The sequence below is a fragment of the Mauremys mutica genome, chromosome 7 (genome assembly GCF_020497125.1).
Source record: "Mauremys mutica isolate MM-2020 ecotype Southern chromosome 7, ASM2049712v1, whole genome shotgun sequence".
Lineage (NCBI taxonomy): Eukaryota > Metazoa > Chordata > Testudines > Geoemydidae > Mauremys > Mauremys mutica.
The window spans coordinates 98,056,862-98,082,385 of NC_059078.1; the positions used below are offsets into that span (position 1 = coordinate 98,056,862).

Consider the following 25,524-nt stretch of genomic DNA (forward strand, 5'->3'; position numbering starts at 1 on the left):
ATTGGTTATGAAAAGCAGAACAGCTTCAAGAGGAGAGTGAGGCAACCCCCATGCCAGAATATCCCATAGGGCATGAGCCTGCAGAGGGGGAGACCCAAATGCAAATCCCTGCTACACGGTGGGGAGGGGGAAATAACCATCCATTAGGTTAAAGCTCCTCCCCACACCTTCGTCTTGTGAATTGTGTTTCCTTTGCTTTTGTGAAAATGCAAAACAAAATGTTTCATTTTGACACTGCTGAAACAGCTGAATTAGTTTTCATTCAAATTTTCTACTGATTCACTGAAAAAGGTCATTTTCTGTTTGACCCAAAACACCTTTTATAAAAAAAATTTCAAAATAGCCAGCGAATTGAACACCCCATTATTCACCTCACTCTACTTCAGAGGGACTTAACCAAAGGAGGTGAATGGGCAGCATGACGACAGATGAAGCTCAATTTTGATAGATGCAAAGTAATACAGAATGAGAGGTGGAGGGGGAGAAATGAACTGCTCATATGCTTACAGGTTTCTAAATTACGGTAACTATCCCATCAGGAAAGGTACCTGGGCCTCAGGACAACCTGATGAAGACTTCTGCTCAGTGATCAGCTGTAGTCAGAAAAGCAAGCTGGATATTAGGGTGCATAAGGAATAGAATGGAGAATAACATGGAAAATATTTTTATGCTATTATATATATTGATTGTAAGCACTCACCTGGAATACTGAGTGCTGTTCTGACCACCCCATCTCAAAAAGGATATTGCAGAAATGAAAGGGGTTCAGAGAAGGGCGCCAATCAATTAGAGGCATGGAAAAACTCATGAAGGAGACTGATTGGGATCGTTTGCCTTAGAAAGGAGACATGATACAAGTATATAAAACAACAAACGATGGAGAAGGGAGATTGGGAGCTTCTGTTCTCCCCGTCTCATCACACAAACAGGGTGACAATTCAGAGTCATTGAAAGTTAAATTCAACACTGATGAGAAAATACTTTTTCACTCAATGTGTAATTGGACTGTAGGACTAAGCCACAGAACATCACAGAGATCAAGAACTTGGTAAGATTCAAAGGGATGGATAATGATATCATCCAGCATTATAACAGTAAATGCAAGTTTTGGAAAGAACAAAACCCCTCAATCTTCAAGATTTAAGACATATCTCTAACTATTAGGATGAGACCTTCATTGGGGTAGTTTATTCCACATCTGCCTACTATGGGGTTCTTGCACCATCTGGTACTGGCAACTGTCAGAGACAGGATATTGGACAAGATGGACCATGGCATTTCAACCATTATGGCAATTCCTATGTTCCTAGGTACTCACAGGTATGTGGTAAAAAGTTAACCTTTTTTATAAAAAGACCCCACTGTTCAAGATAGAAACAATTCTAAGAAAGTTCAAGATGAATCTAGTATTTAAGCACTATTAGTTAGACATTTCTACTTACATATATAGAAGAATCCATCGCAGGTTCAAATAGAGCAAAACACTAATAACAGTGACAGTTTTGCAAAGGGAATAATGTGCGCTACCAGTGTGCAAGCCTTTATTAGTTTTCCTTATTATTTAAAAAAATAAAATAAGTACAGTGACTTCAGAATGAGAAACCCAACTGCATTTTATTAATATTCCATTTGCAAAATAGGGACTCTTAAAATCCCCAGAGAAGTAAAACAGGGTTTCTGGTAAGTTACATTTCCCAACTTTAAGAAGTAGGATATAGAAGTGCAAACAGGAGTGTGCTTCAACATAATAAACTGACATTTCAGCTTCTAAAAAGGTGCCTGGTTGCTCTCTGAAACTGGGGCTTCCAATTTTTCAGTAGACTAATATTTGCTGGGAAGAAATTTGTTTTCCACATTTAATATTGGTTTGAGAAGAGTTTGCTCACTGACCACCATTTCCACAACAGCCTTAGCTCACGCCAGATTGTTTGATACAAGGGAGCGAGTGCTGAGTAAGACACACATTGAAAACACCACCCATCAGTAGGAAAAACATCTTAACTCCTCTTGCAAAACAGTTTATGGTATCAAGATGTTGAACCTATTCTCTAGTGGAATGCAATTATTGTATTAGAGCCAAAACCAAATTTATATAGCTATTCTCAATTATGGTGGTTCTAGCTATGAGGCTCTAGAAGTATGTCACTCTTCATTTTGAGGCCTGTTTATGTGGAGCAAGGTAGCTGGGTATGGGAAACAGAGGAAGACCCTTTATGGGAGTTAGCTGTTATTTCTACTGGCCCCAATACATAGCTTTAATAGTGCAAAAACAAAGTCAGTAGTTTACCATTTTAAAATATTCCTATTTCTGATAAATTCTCATTCACTGAACTTGTGGTTCCAGATACCTTTTCACAAAAATGCTGAGTGAAATATTTATACAAAGCCAAATAAATTACAATAATTTTCCATTCTTGTTAAATTGGAATATGAAACTAATGTGCTAGTCTTTTATACAACCTTAAAAAAAGAAAAGGAGTTAAAAAGCCATTTTTTCCTTTTGTAGGATAAAATCCTGGCTGCATTTAAAATGCAGTATACATATGCAATTCCATTTGGAGCTTAATCTGCACAGAAATCAATATGAGCTAGTAACTCTCTATGCTGGCTTGTTGGATACTGTACTTTACATTTGGGACACTCAAGGAAGCTTTCATCAAGTAGATTTGAACGTTTCAGTGAGGGATTTTTGTCTTTTATTGTCAACATATCTTCAAATGCTGCTTGCAAACCGTTTGATGGCTCTGTATGTCCAAATTCTTGGAGTTTCTGAAAAAAAAAATTTCAATTGAAGCCATTATAGTCACATAAAATTGGCAGCCTAAAGTGTACTATACAGGGTGCATTTGACAGCACAGTTGTATCCAGTAGGTGAAGTCCTGCACACACACAGCATTTGGGGAGAGAACATTTAAAAACAGCAATGCAATTAGCTGTACAACCACAAATATTGCTAATGGGCTCTGAGTGCAGTTGTAGGTCCTAACATTTCTTTTAACTCTTTTTTAACCTGACTAAGTTTCAAGTTTATGTCTCTTTAAATTATTGTGTATATCAATTTTGTGGGAAAACAAGAAAAGTTGAGCACAATCCAAGGGTATACACCAAAGACGGCTGAACTATTAGTACCTTGTTCTGAAGAGCTTCTAGCACATGGATGTTCACAGCCACTGGCTTGCAAACTGCATTTACATTGAAGTACAAGGCTGCAGGAATATGGCAGCCCAATATTCTGTAACGAGCAAGTTTCAGGCTGGCTAGTAATCTGTTCCCCTGCATCTAGCAGAACTGCTGCTCTAGGTACACAGAACACTAGCTTCCCTGGCAGCAGTTCCATTCCCCACAACGTGTATCAGAAGTGACCACTGTTCCTGTTAAAGCTGAGGGGCACTGCGATACCAAAGACATGAATAGTTCTTCCCCACCCACCAACCAGTATACAGCTAACTGCTGTTCTTAGGGCAAGACCTGTTGCTTTAACAAGAAGAGTGTGGCCTGCAGGAGCATGGGAAAAATACAGCATTTGGGATAAGATACAGCAGAGTGTAAATACGGTTTCTTTTACCCTTTCTTGTGAAGTGTTCTGTTCTACCATTTTACAGTGGGGTTGGGAAAGAAGGAATGAGCACCTTCAAGGAAAACAAACATTTTTATTCTAGTGCCATTTGCCCGCAGCACCAGTCTTTTGCATGACTGCAAAGGCCATGGTATTAGTCTCTTAAACTGGCTTCAGATAAAACTACTGCAGTGCTAGTGCCATCCTTCTAGTCCCTCTTGCTCAAGTGGCTTTTGGAGCCGGGGGTGGCAAAATGAAGAACAGATCAGTCTCTGACAAATGACACATACTACATATTGCTATTTACCTTAGGGTTAGACAGCCACCCACTACTGTAGTAACTGAATTAGAGGGAGCAGCAGCCAGCTAAGGGAGACTGTGTATATGTAAGTGATCTAAATTAACCGAACAAACCTAACGAAGAGAAGGATGCACAAAACCACGACCAATAAGTAGCTTCAAAAAAATTATAGTCTAGGACACACAATCATGGGAAGGAGAACTTCAGGAGAATCACATAGCCAGGGATTTACTAAGTTACTCTTACCTACTCCTCAGTTTTTCTACTGAGTGATCTACAGGCTTTGGGGTTTATTCTCTCACTGATGAGCGCAAGCAGCTCCATCACGTATAGGAGTTCCATGCATATGTACAGAAATAAGACCCCTGGTGAAGGCAGACTGCTTGAATTCAGCTGTAAGTCATTCAGCACTCACCAAGGGCTCCAGTCGTGTTATTTGCTCCCTTGCCTTGCGTAGCTCCCTAAGAACTTTATTCAACTGATGCTGCAAGTTCTGGCGATCAAGCTTTTCATTCTCAAAATCTGCAGTACACATTTGGATCTGGTAAATCCGACGAGAAAAAATGAGAAGTTACAGAGCTAGAACTACAGAATAAGAATTACTATTGGAGATAAGTTTCAATTTTTGACTGGTTGCACATTAATCTATTAAATGTTAAGCTACAACACTGTGCTCTAAAGATGCTGAAAATGGCATTAGTCACTGTGTGACTACAGTATGACAACATGGCAATGTGGGTGGCAAAAGTATCTCACTTCTCAAGGACAGTATCAGGCCATTGGCTTTATGCACTGCTCATGTATAACTCCTATTAATACTAATGACATCTGTGCTTGCATATTGTGACCATGCTTTCCATTAAAATATATAGAATTTTAAGGAGACACAAGACTAAGGAGTTTCACAAGATACTATCCTGTAACAGCTAGACTTGCCACATAGCCACTGAAGATTTATAGATGTCAAAAAAATCAAAACACAATATAAATATAGAAAATACGAAAACAATAAGCCATTAGCAGATGAAAAGCATCTTCTACAAACATTAAGGAAGGTGGACAGAATTTAATCCAACCACTAGTAAATGGTGTCAATATGCTAAATGGTGTTAGAAATCAGCTGAGTACTAAGATAACAATATTATTCTAAGGTTCCATCAAAAGGAGAGCTGTATCCAGAACGGGCATCCTGACCTTTGATTCTAGTTTCCCATGTTCCACAAACATAAATCATCCTCTTAGTATACCCGTTACTCCCTCAGGCATAACGTTCTCAGCAAGCAGCCATGTTTACTCTGCCCCCAATTACTATTTCTTGCGTGGTCATTAGATAGTAAATAGCTGAAAGCTGCTGTTATCCTTTGGGAATGAAACAGTTTTCCATCAGGATATAAGACAAGTATGTAAATAAGTCTTTTAGCATTTTTAATACATTGTCTTCTTTCAATACCATCTAAAACCTGAGGAGCAAGCCTGTTTCCACTAAATTCAGTGGTAGAAGCATAGACTCCTATGGGCCAGGAGTTCCAGGGTTCCATCCCTCCCTCCACCCATTTGTTTTGATTGATTGGATGGTTTTCATTTTGTTAAATGTTAGGGGTTGAATACATTTTATTTATATTTTAGGACTGTTTGAGTTGCTGCACAAAATTACAACAGTATAAATGGTGCAGTTTCTCTTTACACATTGCTATAAACCAGTGTGTCTGCAGGAAGAGATTTTGAAGTCTTAAGTGTTTGACTCTGAACATACTATGGAAGACCATATGGCACAACCTTTGGTTAGAAAATAGAAACAACTGCCACCTCAACATTTTTCTCAAAGTTAAACAAAGATGACATTGAAAGACATTAATACTACAAACTTGACATTACTGATCTGTTAAACTTGGGTCCCAACACCACAATGACCATTTTCTAAACAGTACATGGGTGCGCATATTAATTTTATACACATATACTCTAGTATCTTTAAAATATATGAACAAAAAAAAATAAAGTTGGAGGAAAGTTTAGACAGCAAGAAGAGTGCAGGGAAATGCAAGGAACAGAACGATTGAGATCAATGTTTTGTTGGGAAAAGAACACATTTTAGTTTGTCTGTTCTTAGAGAGTGCTGAAGTTAATTGATGTTTTAAAGCTAGAATATTGGATTTTCATTTTAATTGACATAGTGTAGTTCACATGTTTATGTTTGACTATTAATTATATAGGCCTGGTAGCATCTGCTTAAATTACTGTATTAAATGTCTCTAGCTCCTTTCCTTGTTACAAATTTGCTCTGACAAAATAATTCAGTGATGTGAACAGTCAAAACAAGAGCTTATTTATTTAAAGCGGCTGGAAGGAGAGGTTGTCTATTGAAATAAAGTTTATTTATAAAACAGCATAGATTTAAGATTGTAAGGAAGTGTCCATATGATTTCAGAACAGCTTTAAAGCAAAAGTGATTTTATCCAAAGCCTGCATGTAATCAGTAAGCCTGTAATTAGACTGAAATTACCACCAATAACATACTACAGAGTACAGCAATAATATGAAAGGCAAAGATTACTTTGCTACATGTGGGGAAATCTACCACAACAATACTTTGACAAGGGTTAACTGGGGAACTAAAAATTCATATAGAATTTTTGCAGCCTCATCAGGCAAGTATCACATCTGAACTTTGTTCTCACATGCATTATACTGAGAAAGCTCCAACATTAGAATATGAATGAATTGCTGCTTTTATCAGCCATCAGCTATCAGTTCTTAACATGCACTTTGAAGATGTCATATTTTAGAAAACCTTATGTGCATAATAAGATTTAAGGATTTTAAGAGTCACATGCATTAATTAATGACTTATTAAACCAACTAAAACTTTAGAATGTAATTTGGTACCTGTTGTTCCAACAAAGCTATCCTGGTGTGTTCTTGTTGTTGTTTTAACAAAGATTTATGAAGAAATTGGACCTATAATGTGGAAAGAAGGCACTTGTAACCAATAACTTCTACATATAGTAATTATTAAATCTCAAAGAATGACTAACTTTAAAAAAAACCAAAAACAACAGGATTAACTAGGAGTTTACATATTCCAGTGCTCAAGGAAATCTCTCATTCATAGTATCCAAGCCAACGGAACTTCCCTCCACTCTTCTTCAGTGAAATGAAGTCACACAGAAGGGAAACATGTTTCCTGAAAGCTTTTCTAGGTGATTAGGATCCAAATCAATATCTGTTTAAGTCAATGGAAAGCTTATTGACTTCAACAGGCTGTACATCAGGCCCTTGGAATCCAGGAAATTAATTCCATGTTGCCACATGCAAATATTCCTCTCCTCCAAGTACCTGGGTAATAGCCACAAGCAGCAGCAGATACCAACAAGCAGTTTAGCTCCAGTAACTCTTACAGCCTTAGAGAATTAGCTAAACTCTAGAGACTTCCCTTGGCCCCTCCAAATCCAGATGTTAAGAGGGCTGCAGTTGCCTACTTCAGCACCTCCCCTGCTTGTCCAGGTTCACACCCAGATTCCTGGTCAATATCCAGATTTGCCTCCCTTGGGACCTAACGTACAGTTTGCATCAGGACCATAGTTCCTTCTGACCTAAGGTCCAAATGGAGTCCAGCAGTCAGGCAGTACAAATAGTGCTGTGTCCTGTACAAGGAAACCAATTTACAATACCTAAAATCTGATACTGATGAAAACATGTCAACAGGGCTAGCCAAAGCATGATCTAGTCACAATAAATTGCTTGAATTTAAATTGTGCTTTGCAAAATGACTATTACAAAAAGTTTAGTCTTACTCAATTGTTGTTTTATCCATTGTGCACATGAGATGTATGGTGTAGGCATATAGCTTTCCATAAAATATATCCGTGGAATCCATAGAAACCATGTTAACTGATACTTCTGGTGAACGACTTTCCTTTCACAAGCAATGCTCCCACAGGGGGAAAAAGGGCTAGAACAAAGTAGTGAAGTGCTGTGCCAAAAGGCACTCAGAAACTACAGTGAGGGGCACAGTGTATGAAATGAGATAGGTGCTTTAAGCATTCAATGTGCAACAACAGATTTTAGTAAAGTAAACACTGGAGGATATTGAATCACTGAGCTTAGGCACCGGAACCAGATTAGCTGCTGTGAAGTATTCTCTCCAAGGGACAGAAATAGATGGTCGGGCATTTGCTTCATAAAAGTTTACATTTGTATGTCAATTGTATCTGGTGGATTTTTAAAGATTCTAATAATTGGTGGTGGTAAAGAACGTGCTAGCTAGAAAAGATTTCATGAGGGCTTTGATGCAAATCCAAAGCAACAATCTGCAGAGTATGACATCACCTTTAATCATTTAAAAAAAAGAGAGAGAGAGCGCTCTAAGGGCTTGTCTACACTTAAACACTGCAGTGGCACAGCTGCAGCACTTCAGTATAGACACTACCTATGCCACTTTCCCGAAAGGTGCTAGCTAAGTTGATGGGAGAATTCTTCTGTCAACATAGCACTGTCTACACTAGGGGTTAAGCTGGTTTAAATGCTTTGCTCAGGGGGTGTGGATTTTTCACACCCTTGAGTTACATAGTTATATTGACCTAAATTCCTAGTGTAGACTAGCCCTAAATGTCTGCAGAAAGCAGATAATGTTTAACAGAGTAAAATAGTTTCAGACCATTATGACCCTCTTTTGTGCTTAAGGAGCTGAAAATATATTTAATTTAATCCTTTGCTAATGTATTTAAACTCACATACTAGATCCACTTACCTGAGATAAGAGATCTTCAGTCTTCTTCTTTTCTTCTTTGAGCTTTTCTCTGGTAGTTTCATTCTCTTCCTTTAACCTCTGTATTTTATCTCCTTTGATTTTATTTTCATCTTCTAGAGTCTGTGTAGCAACATTGCTTTGTGACTGCAATAAGCTATTTAAACTGATTACTTCTCGTTTTGTTTCTTCATATTTCTTTTTGAATTCATTAAGTTCAGATCTCAGCTGGGTTATAGTTTGTCTTTCAGTGTCAAGATCATTCTTGGCAGTCAGTAAAAGCTGATCATAATATTTTTGTTTTTCTTCTTGAAGGTAACCTTCATAAGACAGAAATCATAAAACAGTGGTTTTCTAAAGTATTCTTTCTTTAATGACACTAGGCTATACCTTAGGGTAACTATATGCAACTTATATGATCTCCGGATTCTAGCATGCTGCAAGGCCCAGATCAACCCTCAGCATAAGTTAGAATAGCTTCTGATGATGCTCTAATTTATGATAGCATCATAGCAACCCAGACTCCCTATAGTGCTCAGTGCTAGAGCCACATCCCCACCAACCCTTACATGGCAGGGCTTGTGAGGGCAGACTGTTTATGTTGGATTGTTTATGTTGGCTCCAAGCAACTCCGGTGCTGGAGAAATTCTCCCCCAGGCTCTCGTGACTCTTGTATAGCTCCTATATACTAACACATTGGTATACGGAGGGCGGGGCACCATCAACACTGGATTCTCAGTCCTGATACAGAATAATACAGAATACAGAAGCTGCAAAACTCCCACAGTTTAGGTTTTTGTTAACTGCTAGGTTAGCATTAACAGGGCAGGGTGAGAGCCAGGCCACCTACATCACATACCGCCCTCTTCAGATTATACACCCTCAGTTTCTTGACACTAGTTGAAGGATCTTGTGCCTTTGTGATCTCCACCGCTGCAGTGCAGAATACATTCTTTGATTGTAAGTGCCAGCTTCCTAGCCAGTGACTATTGCTTAAGTCAGGGCTTGAAAAGTACACCAGACACTAGTGGCCCAAGAACAAGGCTTATTAACCAGGGGTGAAAACACCGGTGTGGCCACACTCTTGCCCCTGAAAGCCACATCCTCTGTAACTGAAAAAAATAAAGAGTTGTGTAGTGTACATTGTATTTAGCTATATCAGCTTTCTATTTAATAACTGTTCTAAAATGTAACTTACTATTCAGGCTGATCATACTGTAGAAACAATGTGTTGATATTTAACAAGTCCCACAGTAGTAATCTAATTCCTTTACTGAAATGTATTTGACCTTTTGGTTTTTAACAGGGCAAAGGTTTTCTTCTGCTTTACACATGCTGCTGTGATTGGGGGTGGAATTGCTCTCCAGTACCCTAAGCTTCCCTCAGCTTTTTGGCTGCTTCAAGGGTGGAGTTTCTGCAAGTGCACTTCTCCCCTTCACAGATGCCATCTGGAGGCCCCTCCCCAGAGTACTCCCAATGCCATCCTCCTGCTGTGGTTTATGGTTGCCAGCAGCAGCCTCTGCAGAATGAAGTTGACCTGACTGTCAATTTCAGTGCTGCCCTCCAGGACTTATAAAACCAGCAATGGAAACTTACAGGTATGGAAGCTCAACAACAGCACTAAAGCTGTCTGCCTGCAGCCTGAAGAGTAGAGCAGAGCATTGGTTCCAGCTTGGTTTGGCTTTGGAAGGCTCTCATCATGCATAAAGGCTAGAAAACGATCTTATTTAAAATTTACTTTCTGCAGCAGATGACACTCACCCTGCAAAGTTGCCTATTTGCCTGGAATGAGGATCTTTCAATTCCTAGCTTAAGTTTGCTTTGGGCAGGAATACAGAAAGAGGGAGGGATTTTTTTTTTTATAAGGAAGCTGTTCCTGGATTCTGGTTGGGAGTTCTATTATATCCATCTCTGACACGTATAGTAGGAATCTTATAAAAGTGAAACTCCACTCCCTGCTAGCTGCTTTTCTCCCCTCATCCAGGGCTTTGTTGTTACTAAAGAGATGAGGGTTTTGATACCCTGACTTCTTGGATTCTCTTCTCCAGTGAATAGATCCTGTATGCCTGTGTCTAATGCCACTCTTAAGCTTTCTAAGCAGCAGCATGAAATTAACATGACTGATCATTTTACTGCTTCCCAGTAAATAGTGACAATCTGTTTTAAAAAACAGTAAACCTGTACATGAATTCTTGGCATTGTATAAAATAGTTACACTGCACACAGATTTTTTTTTCACAACATATCCAAATTTAATTTGGTTTTAGATTACTGAATAGCACCAATGAAATCAATACATGGCTGATTTCACTACGATCCAGCTTAGCAAAGTTATGAAAAGAGTAGCAATGACATTGACTGAAGAGTATGTTACATAAATTTACTGTTGGTTCACATCTTTAAGGTTATAGGCACAACCGTGTAGGTCCCTCATTCACCACTGATGAATGGATTTTTCAATACTTGCCACTCTACTCCAATATTTATCTAGTTCTACTCAGTCAAAATTTAGTAGCATGATTTGTAAATACACCATTCAAATGAAAGGTAGAATTATAGGAAATTATCCATGTAATTTATTATATTGAAGAGAAAAATCCTGAAAAACTGAGATGTGGCACGTTTAGGTCAGGACAGTGGATACTACAGAACACCAGTGTAGTCTTCATAATACTCAAGTCAGGTTTCCCAGTAGCGTGTAGTGTTGATAGAATGCTTTTAAGGAGTCAAGTGTATTCAGGTAGTCCAACCAAAATACTTGTCATAAATACTGCAATCAACCCTGTGTTTAGGGACTCTGCTTGGTCCCTCATATAAAAACAGAATTTCTTTTTGACAGGCACCATTTGTTCAATCTATAAGCAATCTAAAACCAAATTAAATTTGGATATGTTGTGAAAAAAAAAATCTGTGTGCAGTGTAACTATTTTATACAATGCCAAGAATTCACTTACAGGTTTACTGTTTTTTAAAACAGATTGTCACTATTTACTGGTATCTGAACTAAGACCTGAATCAATATACACGGTTTTTAATAAGCAAAACTGTCTTTGGATTGACCAGATTATGTAGCAGTATAGGTTAGCGACAGCCCCTGATAATATTCCACTGATGACTTGCAGAAGCCATTATGTTTTCATCACAAGAGTTAAAGTTCACATTTCAATTATGCTAGGAAAATAGACTGGGTGCAAACACATAGGAGGGCCTTAATCTCTCTCTGCTAGTGGCTTTACTTTTAAGGACCCTGCTTTGGAGCATTAAGGGTCAATGAGAACATCTGTTTGAAGCAAAGGTAATGTAGAGTTCTCCTGTGGTGCTGCCTTTATTTTGGACTCTGTACTATAACACACATGCCACAGGGAGCCTAAACAACGGTAAGAGACCAATACTAAACTCACCCCTGCAGATTAACATACAGGAGTTGTTTTTAAACCAAGGAAAAGGCATCCCCGAACTGCAGTTAAAGAGAATCATGGTGAAGCAATTTCTTAGTTTTGCTTGGTTATTTGATCAATGGGAAGGGATGGCACATGCAGCAGGTGGAAAGTAGGCAGAGAACAGTCTAGTGACCTTTGGTTCCAAATATTTTGGCAGCCCCAGTTCCATGTCAAATTTGAGATATATTGGAAGCTGCACAACTCCTGACTCTGGACCATTCTCTTGCATCAGCACCCATTTACCTCTCTAACTGATCAGCCACACAGCAACGGATATCAGTTAACTATTGTCTGAAACAGTGCTGTGCTCCTAACATCCCTCCTGCCCTGTAGTTTATCAAGTATCTGGTCTCTTCCTGCAAGATAGCTAATTTTACTGCTTCCCAACAAAGCAGTTCCTAAGGACAATAGGTAAACCTAAGAAAAGCTATTCATTTGATGGGTTGGATATGGGCATCCTAACAAAATACACGTTTTCCTGCCACAGAGCGGTAAAGCACTATAGCCTGCTTTATGCAAGACAGACAGGTAGATATGTCAGACTGAATGAGATCTACCATGGATGCCCTGTTCACTCTTACTTCACTTTTCTTTTCCCCTAAAACAGGTGTACTGCCTTGGCTTCTCTAAAAGCTGTAGCAGTGCAATTCTGCAACTCCCAATGTTCGGTTATAGATACCAAGGCAAGTGCTGCTTCCAGCAAAGGATTACAAAATTTATACCAGTCCATGTCCTTTAGCTCATTAGCCAAGGCAGCAGCCTGAGATAGCAGTTCCCAAAACACAAGTGTGCAGAGTGGAGCTCTCATCAAGTGGCAGTGTGTACCCTGGGATATCTAATTGCAGTAATAGGAAGGAGTAGCTTGACTATTTCAGGAGCATGGTTAGGGAAAAATAATAGGGATTATCAGACTTGTTCTGTGGGGAAGGTTAGACTTTGTTTTATGAGATGGTGTGCGTGGGGGGAAGGGGGTTGTTTATGACTACACAATCACAGTAGATTTCCAAGTGATAGCAGTAGATGTTTGCACAAAGATCAACAGGTGAAGTGTGGCATCCTTGATTCAGTACTTTAGCATCTTTATTGGGAAAATTATTCTCCTTGAGGAACAGCACTATTTTTCTTCTTTATTTCTTTCCCTAGCCCATGTTTGAGTCCTCACTCCTTTCTTTCCTCCAGCACTTCCCAATTCCCAGCCCCACGGGTTTTACCCAAACTCTTCCTCATTCCATCCACAAAAAACAATGAAATAGCTTTTTGATATTTAAAAAGTTAATACTTTAGAGTCAACATCTCAGGGAGCTTAATTGGAGAGAAAATAAAGGAAAGTTGACATCCCTCCCTTGTTTCAAGCTGCCTGCAAAGTCGGAGAAAGCAATACAACAGTTAAACTGGGTTCATAGTTTCAGTGTTTTCTTTGCAACAATGAGGTCTAGAAACTTGCTGCACCCCTGCAGATTCTAAATACACCATGCAGGCAAAAAAAAAAATCCATTCAGTGGGCTACACGTTTAGCACAGTTTCATTCCTGTGACAGGTTAGGTCAGAAGTGTCTGACTTGGTTGCTAGCAGAAGTGGCATATGATTTGGTGTCACAAATCATCAAGTATCTGGTACATTGGCTAAAACATTGGTTTGCGTCTCTGTTTGAGGCATGGCCCACCCTAGATTTTTAGAGGTCCAGATCATGCAACTGTGGGTGAATAGGGGATGGTCAACACCATTTTACAGAATTTTTTTTGTGCTGTAAAAATTGTTAGGAAGTGTTTGCAGATCGAAGACCTATGAGTCATCTTTTACAATGTGTATTTTGTTAAAATAAATCCATACCTAAGCAATGACTCTTTAATGAATTTGCAACACTGGTTAGGAGTGTAATGTGCAGGATGGGTGGCATAATGATGTTTGCTTAAAAGAGTACTACTTATGCAAACAAAAAGGATAACAAGTTAACGTCAAGAAAAAGTCCACCTAGAAGTCGGATCACTGACTTTTTATGGCAAGTTTACCCTTGAGCAATAAAAGTGTTTTCTTGGCACACATTGTAGCAGACTGAATAGAAAGAAATTCGGAGCATTCAGTTTTGAGTGTAGCTAGATAGCAATGAACTCTTGTAAGTCTGGTAAGTACAATCTTTTTCCTCATCTTTCAGCAAGAAGGAACTGAAATGATTAGGAAATGCTTAAATTCTATCATTAAATTAGGGATTTTCTTGTGTATCAGTTCTCAGACTTATTCTATCAAATGTCATAATTTAAGAGACAAGGTAAAATCTTTGATTAGACCCAGTTCTGTTGGTGAAAGACAAGCTTTCAAGCGCAACAGGGCTCTTCTTCAGGGCTGGTAAGAAGAGTTCTGTGGCACTTGAATCTTGTCTCTTTCACCAACAGAAGTTGGTCCAAAGAAGATATTCCTTCACCCACCTTGTGTGTCTCGTATTCTGGGACCATACTGCTATAGCAACACTGCAAACAATAAAACTCATGATTTTTGTTCACTTTTGAAGGAAAGTTTAGATTAATACCTTCTGCAGTGGCCTCTTTTGCCTGCTGTTGGTTAACTGTTTCTAACTGCTGCTCAAGTTCAAAGATCCTTGCCAACAGTCCCATGACATATGCCTCTCGCTGCTGGTCATATAACAGCCACTGCTGGTTTTTCTCCAGAGCCTTCATGCAGGGGAAAAAACGGTATTAGTCACATTTTTAGAACATTACCATCCCATTTTCTTTCCAATACTCAAAAATACAGCCAAGGAAAGCTAGTTAATTTCTAGTCTGCAAGATGTAGTAACTTTTCTGCATTGAGTAATTTCAATTTTATATTCACATCTCTGCTGTCTGTCATATGGAAAAGGTTAAGTGAGTTTGCTGAAGATCTTAATATTAGATTGTAGTTTTTCAGTGCAACAGTTTGTATTTATCTACATATGTATTGGGTGTGCTAGTACAGATTAGTTTCTCTCGGAGTAGAAAAGGCTCCTTAAAGCCAGGGACTAAGGAGTTAATTTAAAATGAAAGAACTATTAACTAATACTTTTTGGAAAGATTGATTTAAATAATGGTCCCTGAGTGCAGAATAAACCAAAGCTGAAGTTTATGTCAAGCCATTTTTGAAACAGAATGTTCCACTTAAAAAAAGTCTGCAAAAATGAGAACTCTGGATTTTTCAAGCTGTAATATATAAAACGCACCTTGTCTAAACAGTCCCCAAACATTCAGGAAGTATTTTCCTTGTGGAGGAGGATACAAATGAAAAATTAGTAGTAAATTAAAAGATGAGCATATTTTCAAACTCATGCTAACAGCAGAAGGCTACTCACAGATTTAACTATGTAAATTGAGATTCCCCAAAACATTTCATGTTATCAGATTACATCAAATGATCCGTATATACCAACATATCCAGTCTTCAAGCTGTCACCTCTCTCCCATAGATTTAACAATACGGGTTTAATGAAAATTGTATTTGCTTTTTAATGCACTAAATATTGATATGCAACATCTCCCATTTACTAATTTCTTTAAGTGAAAAGTCTGTACTGTAAATATTGCAATATGAGATGAAGAACAAGAGCACTGAAACTACAGGATTCAAGTTTTCCTACATGTACATCTCCCCTGCCATAAAGAATATTTTCTTCACTTACATAATTATCTCCCATAGAAGCTGGTTTGCCAATACTGAGACCAACATTTTCTATGTAATACTCCTGAGGGAATTCTGTGCCAAAAAATTAAAAATTCTGCTCCAAAAAAATAAAAATTCTGTGCACAATATTTTAAAATCCTGCATATTTTATTTGTCAGATAAATGTGGAGGCTCCAGCATGGCAATGGGGAGCACAAGCCACTGGCTGCATGAAGGTGGGAGATCACAGAATTTAACTAACATAATATTTAGAAGTGTGTGCTGTGTTAACACAACTCAGTTGTCTAGGTCCTAAGCTTATACCGATCAGCTGCTTGTTGGCAATACTGCAAAGATACCTATATACAAAATTCTCCAAACAAATTTAAATAAGTGATATAATGTTCCAAGATTAAGATAGCTACGGTAAACTGCTATAGCCAGTACAGATGAGTTTCCCTGTCAAGATCAGCCAAGGGTTGCTTATTTTATAGTGCAGTTCATAACAATGCATATTAAATGTTAAAAGGTGAAGTTTAATGTGTGCGTGACATTATTTCAATATGTAAAGATTGTAAAAATAGTTACAAGGGTGTGCACGCTATTACTGACTCAAAGATCTCAGACAAGACATCCTGGGAAAGATTAAATGTTTTAACTCTAGTATAGTTTGGAAAAGCCAAATGAAGTCCTAATAGACATGGTACCACACCTATTTTGCTGTTTTAGAAAGTAGCAATAGCACAGTACTTTTTTGGGGGGTGAGAAGGGTACAAACTTACCTCCATTTTATTCATGGGGAGGGAGTGAAAAAACCCAACAGATTGGGTTTTTGCTGCCCTAACATCTCTGAACAAAAGAACACTTTTATTTAAAGTCAAAACATAGTATCTGAAGATGCTTCCACTCCTCACCATCCTTGATAACGTGTAACATTCCAGGATGGAATGCTTCCAAGGACCCATCAGAAGATCCCATAAGTTTTTAGCAAGTTTGTCTTTGCATTGTGAGAAGGCAATGATTTTCTTACTTCCTTTGTAAAGGACCACTATTAACTTGATTTTTCTTTAAATGGGCTCAGAGCTATTTTCTGATGGGTACCCTTATATGCCTGGATTTCTTTATTTAAATAAATAAAGAGACAATTTTGCAAGGGTTTGTTCTGCTCCCCTATTGATGTATTTTGGGCAGGCCTGAAATCAACACTAAAAGTGCTCAGGCTCCCTGTTTTTTTCCTTTCTGCTCCTGGTGGCCTACTGCCTCTTCGTTCTCAGCTTTGGTGCGTCTCTTACTGGCAAGTAACCAATGACAAGGCCTGGAAAGAAAACATGTGAGCCGTGGCATCCTAACAGTACAGGAAACCTGAAATACAATTGCACCACAAAACTAGTGAAGCTGATATACACATAATGTTGTCAAAGACACAAAGTAAAACTGCAAAAATAGCACACTGTTCTTACGCCTTGCAGTAATAATAACCTTAAGGGTTACTTTTAACAATTGTGGGTTTAATATTTTCAGATAGAAATAGGTCTTTCAATTTCCCTTTCAAGTGTGCTATGTATTGTTTATATTGTCATGCATGGAGATACAATAGTGAATATACATTTAGAATGTTATAAAGGAAACTTACATCTTTCAATTGTTTTTCAACTTCATTAAGATTACTTGGTGATGCCGTGCAGTTCATTACAGCTTTCTGCAGACAAAGAAGACTGTGTTAATGTTTTTCCTCTAGAAAAGTGTATTCTCATCTAATCTTACAAGTCGTGTAAGAAAGAAGCACTTACAGTCAGAGTTAAAAACCAACACATGTAATTCTGATATGAAGATGCCCAAAGAAATACTCTTATAATCACAAGAGTGTTCCAAATATCAAACCTTCTGATTTACCCTCCTGTATTTGGCTGCAAGTTGATTTAATTTTTGTGGTGGAATCCTAGTTTCACAGATTTTAAGACCAGAATGGACCTTTTTTTTTTAAAAAAATTACAGTTGAACCCTGTTATGTCGCCGGCCTAGGGGTTTGCCAAAAAGCATCGAGATAACCGATGATCGAGATAAACCCCTATCCACCCCCCCACCCCTGAACTCCCCTGCCCTCTCTCCAACACCCCCTCCCTGCCCCCTTACCGCGGTGCCTGCACGTGGCTGGATCCGGCGAAGCGGGACGGGGAAGCAGGGCCGGGCGGCCGTGGACGGGGACCCGGAGCCGGGCAACCAAAGAAGCGGGACCCGGTAAGCGGGCCGGGCGGCAGGCGAAGCGGGACCGGGTAAGTGGGGCCGGGCGGCAGGCGAAGCGGGACCGGGTAAGCGGGGCAGGCGGGCGGCAGGCGAAGCGGGGACCGGGTAAGCGGGGCCGGGCGGGCGGCAGGCGAAGCGGGGACCGGGTAAGCGGGGCGGGCGGGCGGCAGGCGAAGCGGGGACCGGGTAAGCGGGGCCGGGCGGGCGGCAGGCGAAGCGGGGACCGGGGACGCGGGGCGGGCGGGCGGCAGGCGAAGCGGGGACCGGGTAAGCGGGGCCGGGCGGGCGGCAGGCGAAGCGGGGACCGGGTATGCGGGGCCGGGTGGGCGGGGACCGGGGAAGCGGGGCCGGGCGGGCGGGGACCGGCGAAGCGGGGGCGGGCGGGCGGGTACGCGGGGACCGGGGAAGCGGGGCCGGGCGGGCGGGTACGCGGGGAACCGCGGGGCTGGGGACGCGGGGCTGGGGAGCCGGGGAGCGGGCGGCCAGGGACGCGGGGAGCCGGGCGTCTGGGGAACAGCGCGGCTGGGGAGCCGGGGAGCGGGCGGCTGGGGACACGGTGGGTCGGGGACGCGGGGAGCCGGGCGGCTGGGGAGCCGGGGCTAGGGCAGGAGTCGTGTGGCCGGGGAGGGATGCGGCAGGAGCCGGGCAGGGCCGCCGCCGGAGTTACAGTCAAACCCATTTATCTCGACCTCGGTTAGTGGCAAATTCGGCGCTCTTCTGTGCTCGAGATATTAGGGTTCGGCGAGATTAAAGAATCGACATAACCGATGAGAAACCGATAAGACAAAGAGGGAGTTTGGCGGTTCCACTTCTAAAACGTCGACTTAATAGGATTGGCAAGTTAACTGAGGTCGAGATAAATGGGTTCGACTGTATATTATCTAGTCTGACCTCCTATAAAACACAGGCCATAGAATTTTGCTTCAGTTCCTTCATCAAGCCCGTAACTTCTGGTTGAGCTAGGGCATATTTTAGAAAGACATCCAATCTTTGTTTCTATGTCACTGCTATATTGTGCTGTAGCTTCCGGTAAATTAAGAAAATTGATGGTTTAAGTTTAATATGGAAGTCAATAAGTCAGTAAACTGTTTCTTGTTATTAAGCTGAATTTTGCTCTGCTGTAAAGTTGTCACTGTCTTGCAGATTTTTTACTGATAATTCAGAACTGCTGGGGGAAGGTGGAGGTTTCATCAGCTATGTAGGGGCTTTTTAACACATTGGAAGGCATGGGAGCCAGTATAGGATTGTGGGAATGAGAGGGAAGAAAGGCAAGGGAGGATGGACATAAGTAGCTAGGTGTTTCTCTAAAAATGTTCAGTTGTCAAATAGCATTGACATTTAAAAAGTGTCAGAGTTTCAGGGCTAAGACCCAACTATAACCACCACCAGCAGCTTCAGAGTTTATAGGCATCATTGCATTAGTTTACACTGTTCATATTTTGAAGAACCTTCTGATTCACATGTGCTAGAACCTTTTTTTAAAAAAAAAAAAGGTACAGGGGACATTGACAGAGGCAAAATATGTGAGGACACTTAAATCCAATTTATGTCTTTGAAAAAAGTCTACCTCTAGATTCTGCAGCACATTTCTGCTGCAAGGAATAAATTTCCGGACAAATTCTGCAGCCGTGGAATGTGAGATATTGAATGCAAGTATTAGAACTTTTAGAAGCTATTCTGTGTACATGAAGCATAACATTAAATCTACATGCATCCGACGAAGTGGGTATTCACCCACAAAAGCTCATGCTCCAATACGTCTGTTAGTTTATAAGGTGACACAGGACTCTCTGCTGCTTTTATTAAATCCTAAATATTTGTTACAGATGTATTTTGATTACAAACTTCTTGTTTCTATAAATATTACAACTCAGTATCTATGATGTCTGAACACAAGTGTTTCCTCAATTTTTCCTAATGTTATACATGCTACTCTTACACCACCTAGCATTTGTAAGAGGCATTACAATACACATTTTCAAGCTTGTGAAGATATCCAATCAAAAAGTCTAAGTTTACCTTTTTTGCACTTCATTTATTAATGACTATTTGAAAGAAGAATACTTCTATTAATACAAAGTTATTTTGGTAATCAGCCTGCTCCACAGATAAAACAATCCCGTGTTTTGGCAACAATTGCTTCTGTGATAGTCTGTTTCCATTTAGAATAGCCAGCCAAGAACATGTGCGGTACTGTTTTACGATTACTGACAGGAAAGGTCATATAATGGGTGGGGTATTATTCCACTCCCATCTGCCCCCTCATACTTTATGTTTAAGATTAAGGAAGCAGGAATCCTTGTGATAACTCATAGCTAAATCGATCTCTCAGCTGCGGCTATGCAGAAAAGCTAGCACAGATTAGCAACAGAATAATTCTTGGGGCTATGATACAGCTTTAAAGACACTAAAAACTGGCTCTTGTGGGCCACAAAGATTCTTTGCCCTAGCTCTCCAACAGATGTTTACTTTGGATTTGCCATCCTCAGCAGATCAGGTTTGTTGTTAAATAGAACAGCTTTTTACAGGGACAAAGTCTGTTGCTAGTTATTTCCATTGAAGATTTATGCTGCACTTAATGTAGCATGAATTCTTTAAACAAGACCAATTCAAAAATAGTATCTTCCCTGCAGGCAGCCAAAAAAATGTCACCTTCTTCTTTCTATCCTTCCCATTTTGTGGCAGAGACGCTAACTAGAATTTAACACTGAAACCAGAGATATTTGGATCCATTGTCACATTCTCCAGAAGAAAGGAAGCAGGCTGCTGCATCTAACCAAAGCATTCGGGCTGTGTGCTTACCCCTAAGAATATCAAGTTGCAGCCGTCCAGACTGGAGGGCATGAAGACATAGGACTGTAGCCAGGTTATGTACAAGCTACTGGCCCGCTGTGGATTGAAAGCTGCATTTATGGAAGCAGTGGCCAAGTGTTCAGTGAGGAGTCCATAAAGATCCCGAAACTATGAATTGTACCAGGGAAGGGCAGGTTTCCTCAGTAAACTATTATACTAAGATAATGGTTAGTATTCAAAATACTATTTTTCTTCTCACCCATCTTGCTCTGATTCAGATTAAGCTAGTTACTTAGGAGCTGATCTGGTAGGCCCAGGGATAGCTGGCAGTGGTATTTTTACTTTGGAAGCAAATGAGAATTGGGCACTGTCAGTGTCTTGCTGGCACCTGAGAACACTGTGGGTATGTCTGCACTGCAATGTGAGCCCAGGGTTACTGAGACTCAAGACAGCAGACCTTGGGTTAGAGCAGAGATAGGCAACCTATGGCACGGGTGCCGAAGGCAGCACACAAGCTGATTTTCAGTGGCACTCACACTGCCCGCGTCCTGGCCACTGGGCTGGGGGGCTCTGCATTTTAATTTAATTTTAAATGAAGCTTCTTAAACATTTTATAAACTTTATTTACTTTACATACAACAATAGTTTAATTATATATTATAGACTTATAGAAAGAGACCTTCTAAAAACATTAAAATGTATTACCGGCACGCAAAACCTTAAATCAGGACCAAGCTTGCTTCTGCCCCCTGCCCCCACCAGAGAGAGCGGTAGGCGGGGGGTGGAGAAAAGCGGGCTGGGCCGGGCAGGATATTTTTAATGGCATGCTGCTCCCTGCCAGGGTCCCGGCCGTCAGCAGCGGTTTGAGCGGGGCCAGCGGTGGCCGCTGCATGCCATTAAAAAAAAATCAGCTCACGTGCCGTCTTTGGCACGCATGCCATGGGTTGCCGACTCCTGATCTAGACAATTGTATGGAGGAACAATATTTGCATACAAATTCTTAATTATCCCAGATCACATGTTTACCTGTATTATTTTAAATACACACTGTATGAAGTGATAAGCTTTTTATTTTATCAAGTTTTTATTGTTATTTATAAATATGTATTCAAAAAGTACAATGTTAACCCATTGCCAGGCAGGCCAGCTGCCATTACCCCCCCCCCCCACGAATAAGTTCAAAGAGCAAAGCTAGGTATAAGACAGAAACCCCCTACCATGGCATGTCCTCTGACCCCCGGTTGTCCTTTCCCTTCTATCCCTGTTTGTTGCACACTTGGTGCCAGAGAGTGGAGGTATCCAGTAGAGGGGATCAATCTGGAGGGCTGCATGGGGCAGTTGCCCTGTCTAGCTATTCATGAGGCCCAACTGCATGGGCCACCCAGCCATAGAGTTTTTCAAGCTGTTTCTGGACTGCATCACAAGGTAGCATGCAAGGGACGGAGGCTGTGATGTGGGTGATTCAGCAGAGTCTGTTCTCTTGCAGCCACTAGTGATATCTGCTGCTCAAACTGTTCTTTCTGCTGAGCTCCATCCTTCTCTCTTAGCTGCTGTTCCTGGACCTGTGAAGCAAGTGCCTGCTCCTTCACTGAAGCCCTGTCCTCAAGCTGTGCAGCAAGCTTGAGCCTTTCCTCTTGCCGTGCCTCTCCTCTAGCCTCAAGAATCTCTGCCTCTGCCTTTAGTACTGGACCTGGTTGGCGACTCTGTCCAGAACTTCAACCATCAGTTCATCACAGAAATGCTTCCTCTTGGAACAATCTGTGTAGTTACACTGACCCAGTTGTCTGCTGCAGTGTTGGTGAGTTGTGGAAGTACTGCAGCCAGTAGAGGTCAAGGGGCCTGGAAAAACACAACACACAGAGGGTTACTGCTCAAATAGCTCAGTGCAGGAGCACAGAAAAAAAAACCTTCTAGAATTTCAAGGACATAAAATGCTACTTCTTCAAACTGAAACGTCAGTATATTGATAGGGGGATGTGCCAGACCACCGAAGCTCCCGTGGACACAGCTTGGTTAATCTCAGTGAAAAGCAGAGAGACAATGGTAAATTAAAAATTCAAAGCTGTTTTTTGTTTTCTAAAAAAAAAAAATTGCATAACTACCATCAGTGGCCATCCTACAAAAGCTTTTTCTATCATTTCCGACCCTCCACATTTTGGAGGACATAACAGTTCTTGTGGCGCCCAACTGGCAAAGGAAGATGTTATTCCAAGCAATGTATGCAAACAAAGTACTCAAACATAGATGTGCTGTTCAGTCACTACATGAGTGGAATGCGCAGGTCAGCTACAGAGATGGCCCTATAAAATACATCCTTCCCTGCAATACGACTACCTATCTCAAGTTCCTGCTTCAGGAAATAGGTGCAGCTATCAGCACCCAGGATTGCATCAGCATCCATGAGGGAATCAATAGGATGATTCATTAACTTCCACATGGCTGTATGCAAAACACACAGAACTCCACAGCCGTCCTCCTTGACCAGCCCTGCCACATTTCTGGACAAAATTTCAAATACTAGTTGAATTTGGCACAAATGGTTGTGTCACTTGTGGACTGCATGACATGAATGACATGGCCACATGATTACCTTTAACTGAAATGGACTAGTTTTGTAAATGGAACACATTTCTACCTCACCCACCAGTTCACTGTTTCCAGGTGGCTCAATACACTATTGAGTGGGATAGCTCAGTGGTTTGAGCATTGGGCCTGCTAAACCCAGGGTTGAGAGTTCAATCCTTGAGGGGGGCCGTTTAGGGACTTGGGGATTGGTCCTGCTTTGAGCAGGGGATGACCTCCTGAGGTCCCTTCCAACCCTGATATTCTATGAAAACTGCTTTCTCAGATAGAGGTTCACTTTGAAGGCACTTTTACTGTTTGCATTTCCCTGGTGCTATTTTGAAATCCACATGGTGAGAGGTGTGAAAGCCCAGCCACTGGTGGCATACTACCTGCCCTTAGCGGACAGGGGTTATTAACCGGGGCTTCTAATACCTTTTGCATTGGTTCACAGAACAGAAAACCCTCCCATTACTGTATTAAACATTAAAATGGAGCCAGAGACTTACCAGGCTCAGGAGCACCTTCTGTCCCTTCTGTGTTTGATATAGGCTTCCATAGCAGGCTGTTCCTCCGGGGTGGGTAGGAAGCAATCAAACAGCTTCTCCAAGTGTGATCCCAGGATGCACTCTCACTGCTCCAAGCCTCCTCTGGGATCGGTTTCAGCAACAGAGTCACTTCACTGCCCTCACTTGGCACCTGCTGCTGACCCTCATCTGTCCCCATGCTGGATTGTGGGGCCAGCAGGGCGCCATCCCGGCTGACCCGGTCATCATGCACCACCATTGGCTTGGTGGTCAGTGCAGTGCCTGGCACCCTCTCAAACTCATCATAAATTGGGCATGATGTTGGTGAGTTGCCCAAGGTATGGTTCTGGTCCCTGGTTTTCCAATACTCTGTTGTGAGCTGCTGAATCCATTCCCTGCACTGGTCTCCAGTCTGGTAAATTTGCAATGCTGCCAGCTTCTTCACTATTTGTTGGTACGTGTGGTCATCCCTGGTATTTTAAAGTCCACTGTTTTGCTGGCTTTACATCAGAGATTTTCCAAAATCTGGCTTTGCTCCTGAAGCTTTGCAAAGGACTTCTGTTCAGTCTCCACTGCAAACACAGAAGGCTCTCTGATGGTGACTTTGCAGCTTGGTGTTCAGAAGACAATGGGAAGGTTAAACACTGACTCACTGAGCTGCTGCACCAAACCAAGGGGAGCAGCTTCCATTTCCCTGGAGTCGACTGGAGATTTAGGATAGAGAGGACAAAGGAAGTTGGCCCCTGGGAGTGTGGGATACTTTTGGTGGACTCCAAGAACCCAAGTTGGGGGGCTGCATCTACATTGCAAATCTGCAGGGCTCTAACCCTAGGTCCCTGCTTGACTGGGGCTCAAACCCTCCAGCCCTGCAGTGTCCTAGGACCTTAGGCCCAATCCAAAGAGATGCGTATATAGAACTGAAGGGTGGTTTAGACTCAAGTCTGGGCTCAGGCTTACACTGCAGCGTAGACATACACTTCCCTCCACCCAATAACTTCATGTGGAGGTTAAAGAGGATGAGGTAAAGAGTAGGGCTTTGTGGACCACAAGTGAGTGACTCAGAGGCAAGGAAACAGCACTGTTCTCTTGGGAAACAGTGGAAAGATTGCAAACATCTATCTGTTAACCTGTGCTCTCTATAGCACACTATGATAGATGTACCAAATGAGCTCTAGTGACAGCATGACTAGCTTCTGAGAATATTTTCTACTAACCTAACTCAAGATATTAGTTACTGACTTCAGACTGTTCAGAAACATGGTTTTGATACCATCACTAAATTTGGAAGACAAGAGATTACTAGAATGGTTATTGAATTTTTAGGCTATTCTGAACTGACTTTGTTCAGTTAACTTGGACTTGTCTTGCCTTGGTATAACACTTTTCGTCCAGCCTGCTTAAGAAATGTTATTTTGTAATATTAGGGAGCCCACACTAAGGCCTGGTCTACACTGGGGGGGGGGGGGGCAACTAAGGTACGCAAGTTCAGCTACACGAATAGCGTAGCTGAACTCGAACTACCTTAGTTCGAAGTACTCACCCGTCCAGACGCCGCGGGATCGAAGTCCGCGGCTCCCCCGTCAACTCCGCCACCGCCGCTCACGGTGGAGGAGTTCCGGAGTCGACAGGAGCGCGTTCGGAGTTCGAACTATCGCGTCTAGATTAGAGGCGATAGTTCGAACTCCGAGAAGTCGAACGCTACGCGTCGACCCGGCAGGTAAGTATAG

General features: G+C 41.4%; 1 protein-coding gene across 4 annotated transcripts in view; it reads right to left on the reverse strand.

The window, feature by feature from the left end:
• Window positions 1-1,514: 1,514 nt before the first annotated feature.
• CEP55 (centrosomal protein 55) overlaps window positions 1,515-25,524 on the reverse strand; it is a 37,617-nt gene continuing 13,607 nt past the window's right edge. For all 4 annotated transcript variants that reach the window (XM_045025290.1, XM_045025288.1, XM_045025287.1 and 1 more), the window contains exons 4-9: window positions 17,305-17,370; window positions 14,569-14,710; window positions 8,608-8,924; window positions 6,744-6,815; window positions 4,273-4,398; window positions 1,515-2,769 (exon numbers count right to left, since the gene is read on the reverse strand). In XM_045025290.1, coding sequence (XP_044881225.1) covers window positions 2,563-2,769; window positions 4,273-4,398; window positions 6,744-6,815; window positions 8,608-8,924; window positions 14,569-14,710; window positions 17,305-17,370 — 930 coding nt within the window. In that variant the 3' untranslated portion in view covers window positions 1,515-2,562. The remainder of the gene's footprint in view (window positions 2,770-4,272; window positions 4,399-6,743; window positions 6,816-8,607; window positions 8,925-14,568; window positions 14,711-17,304; window positions 17,371-25,524) is intronic.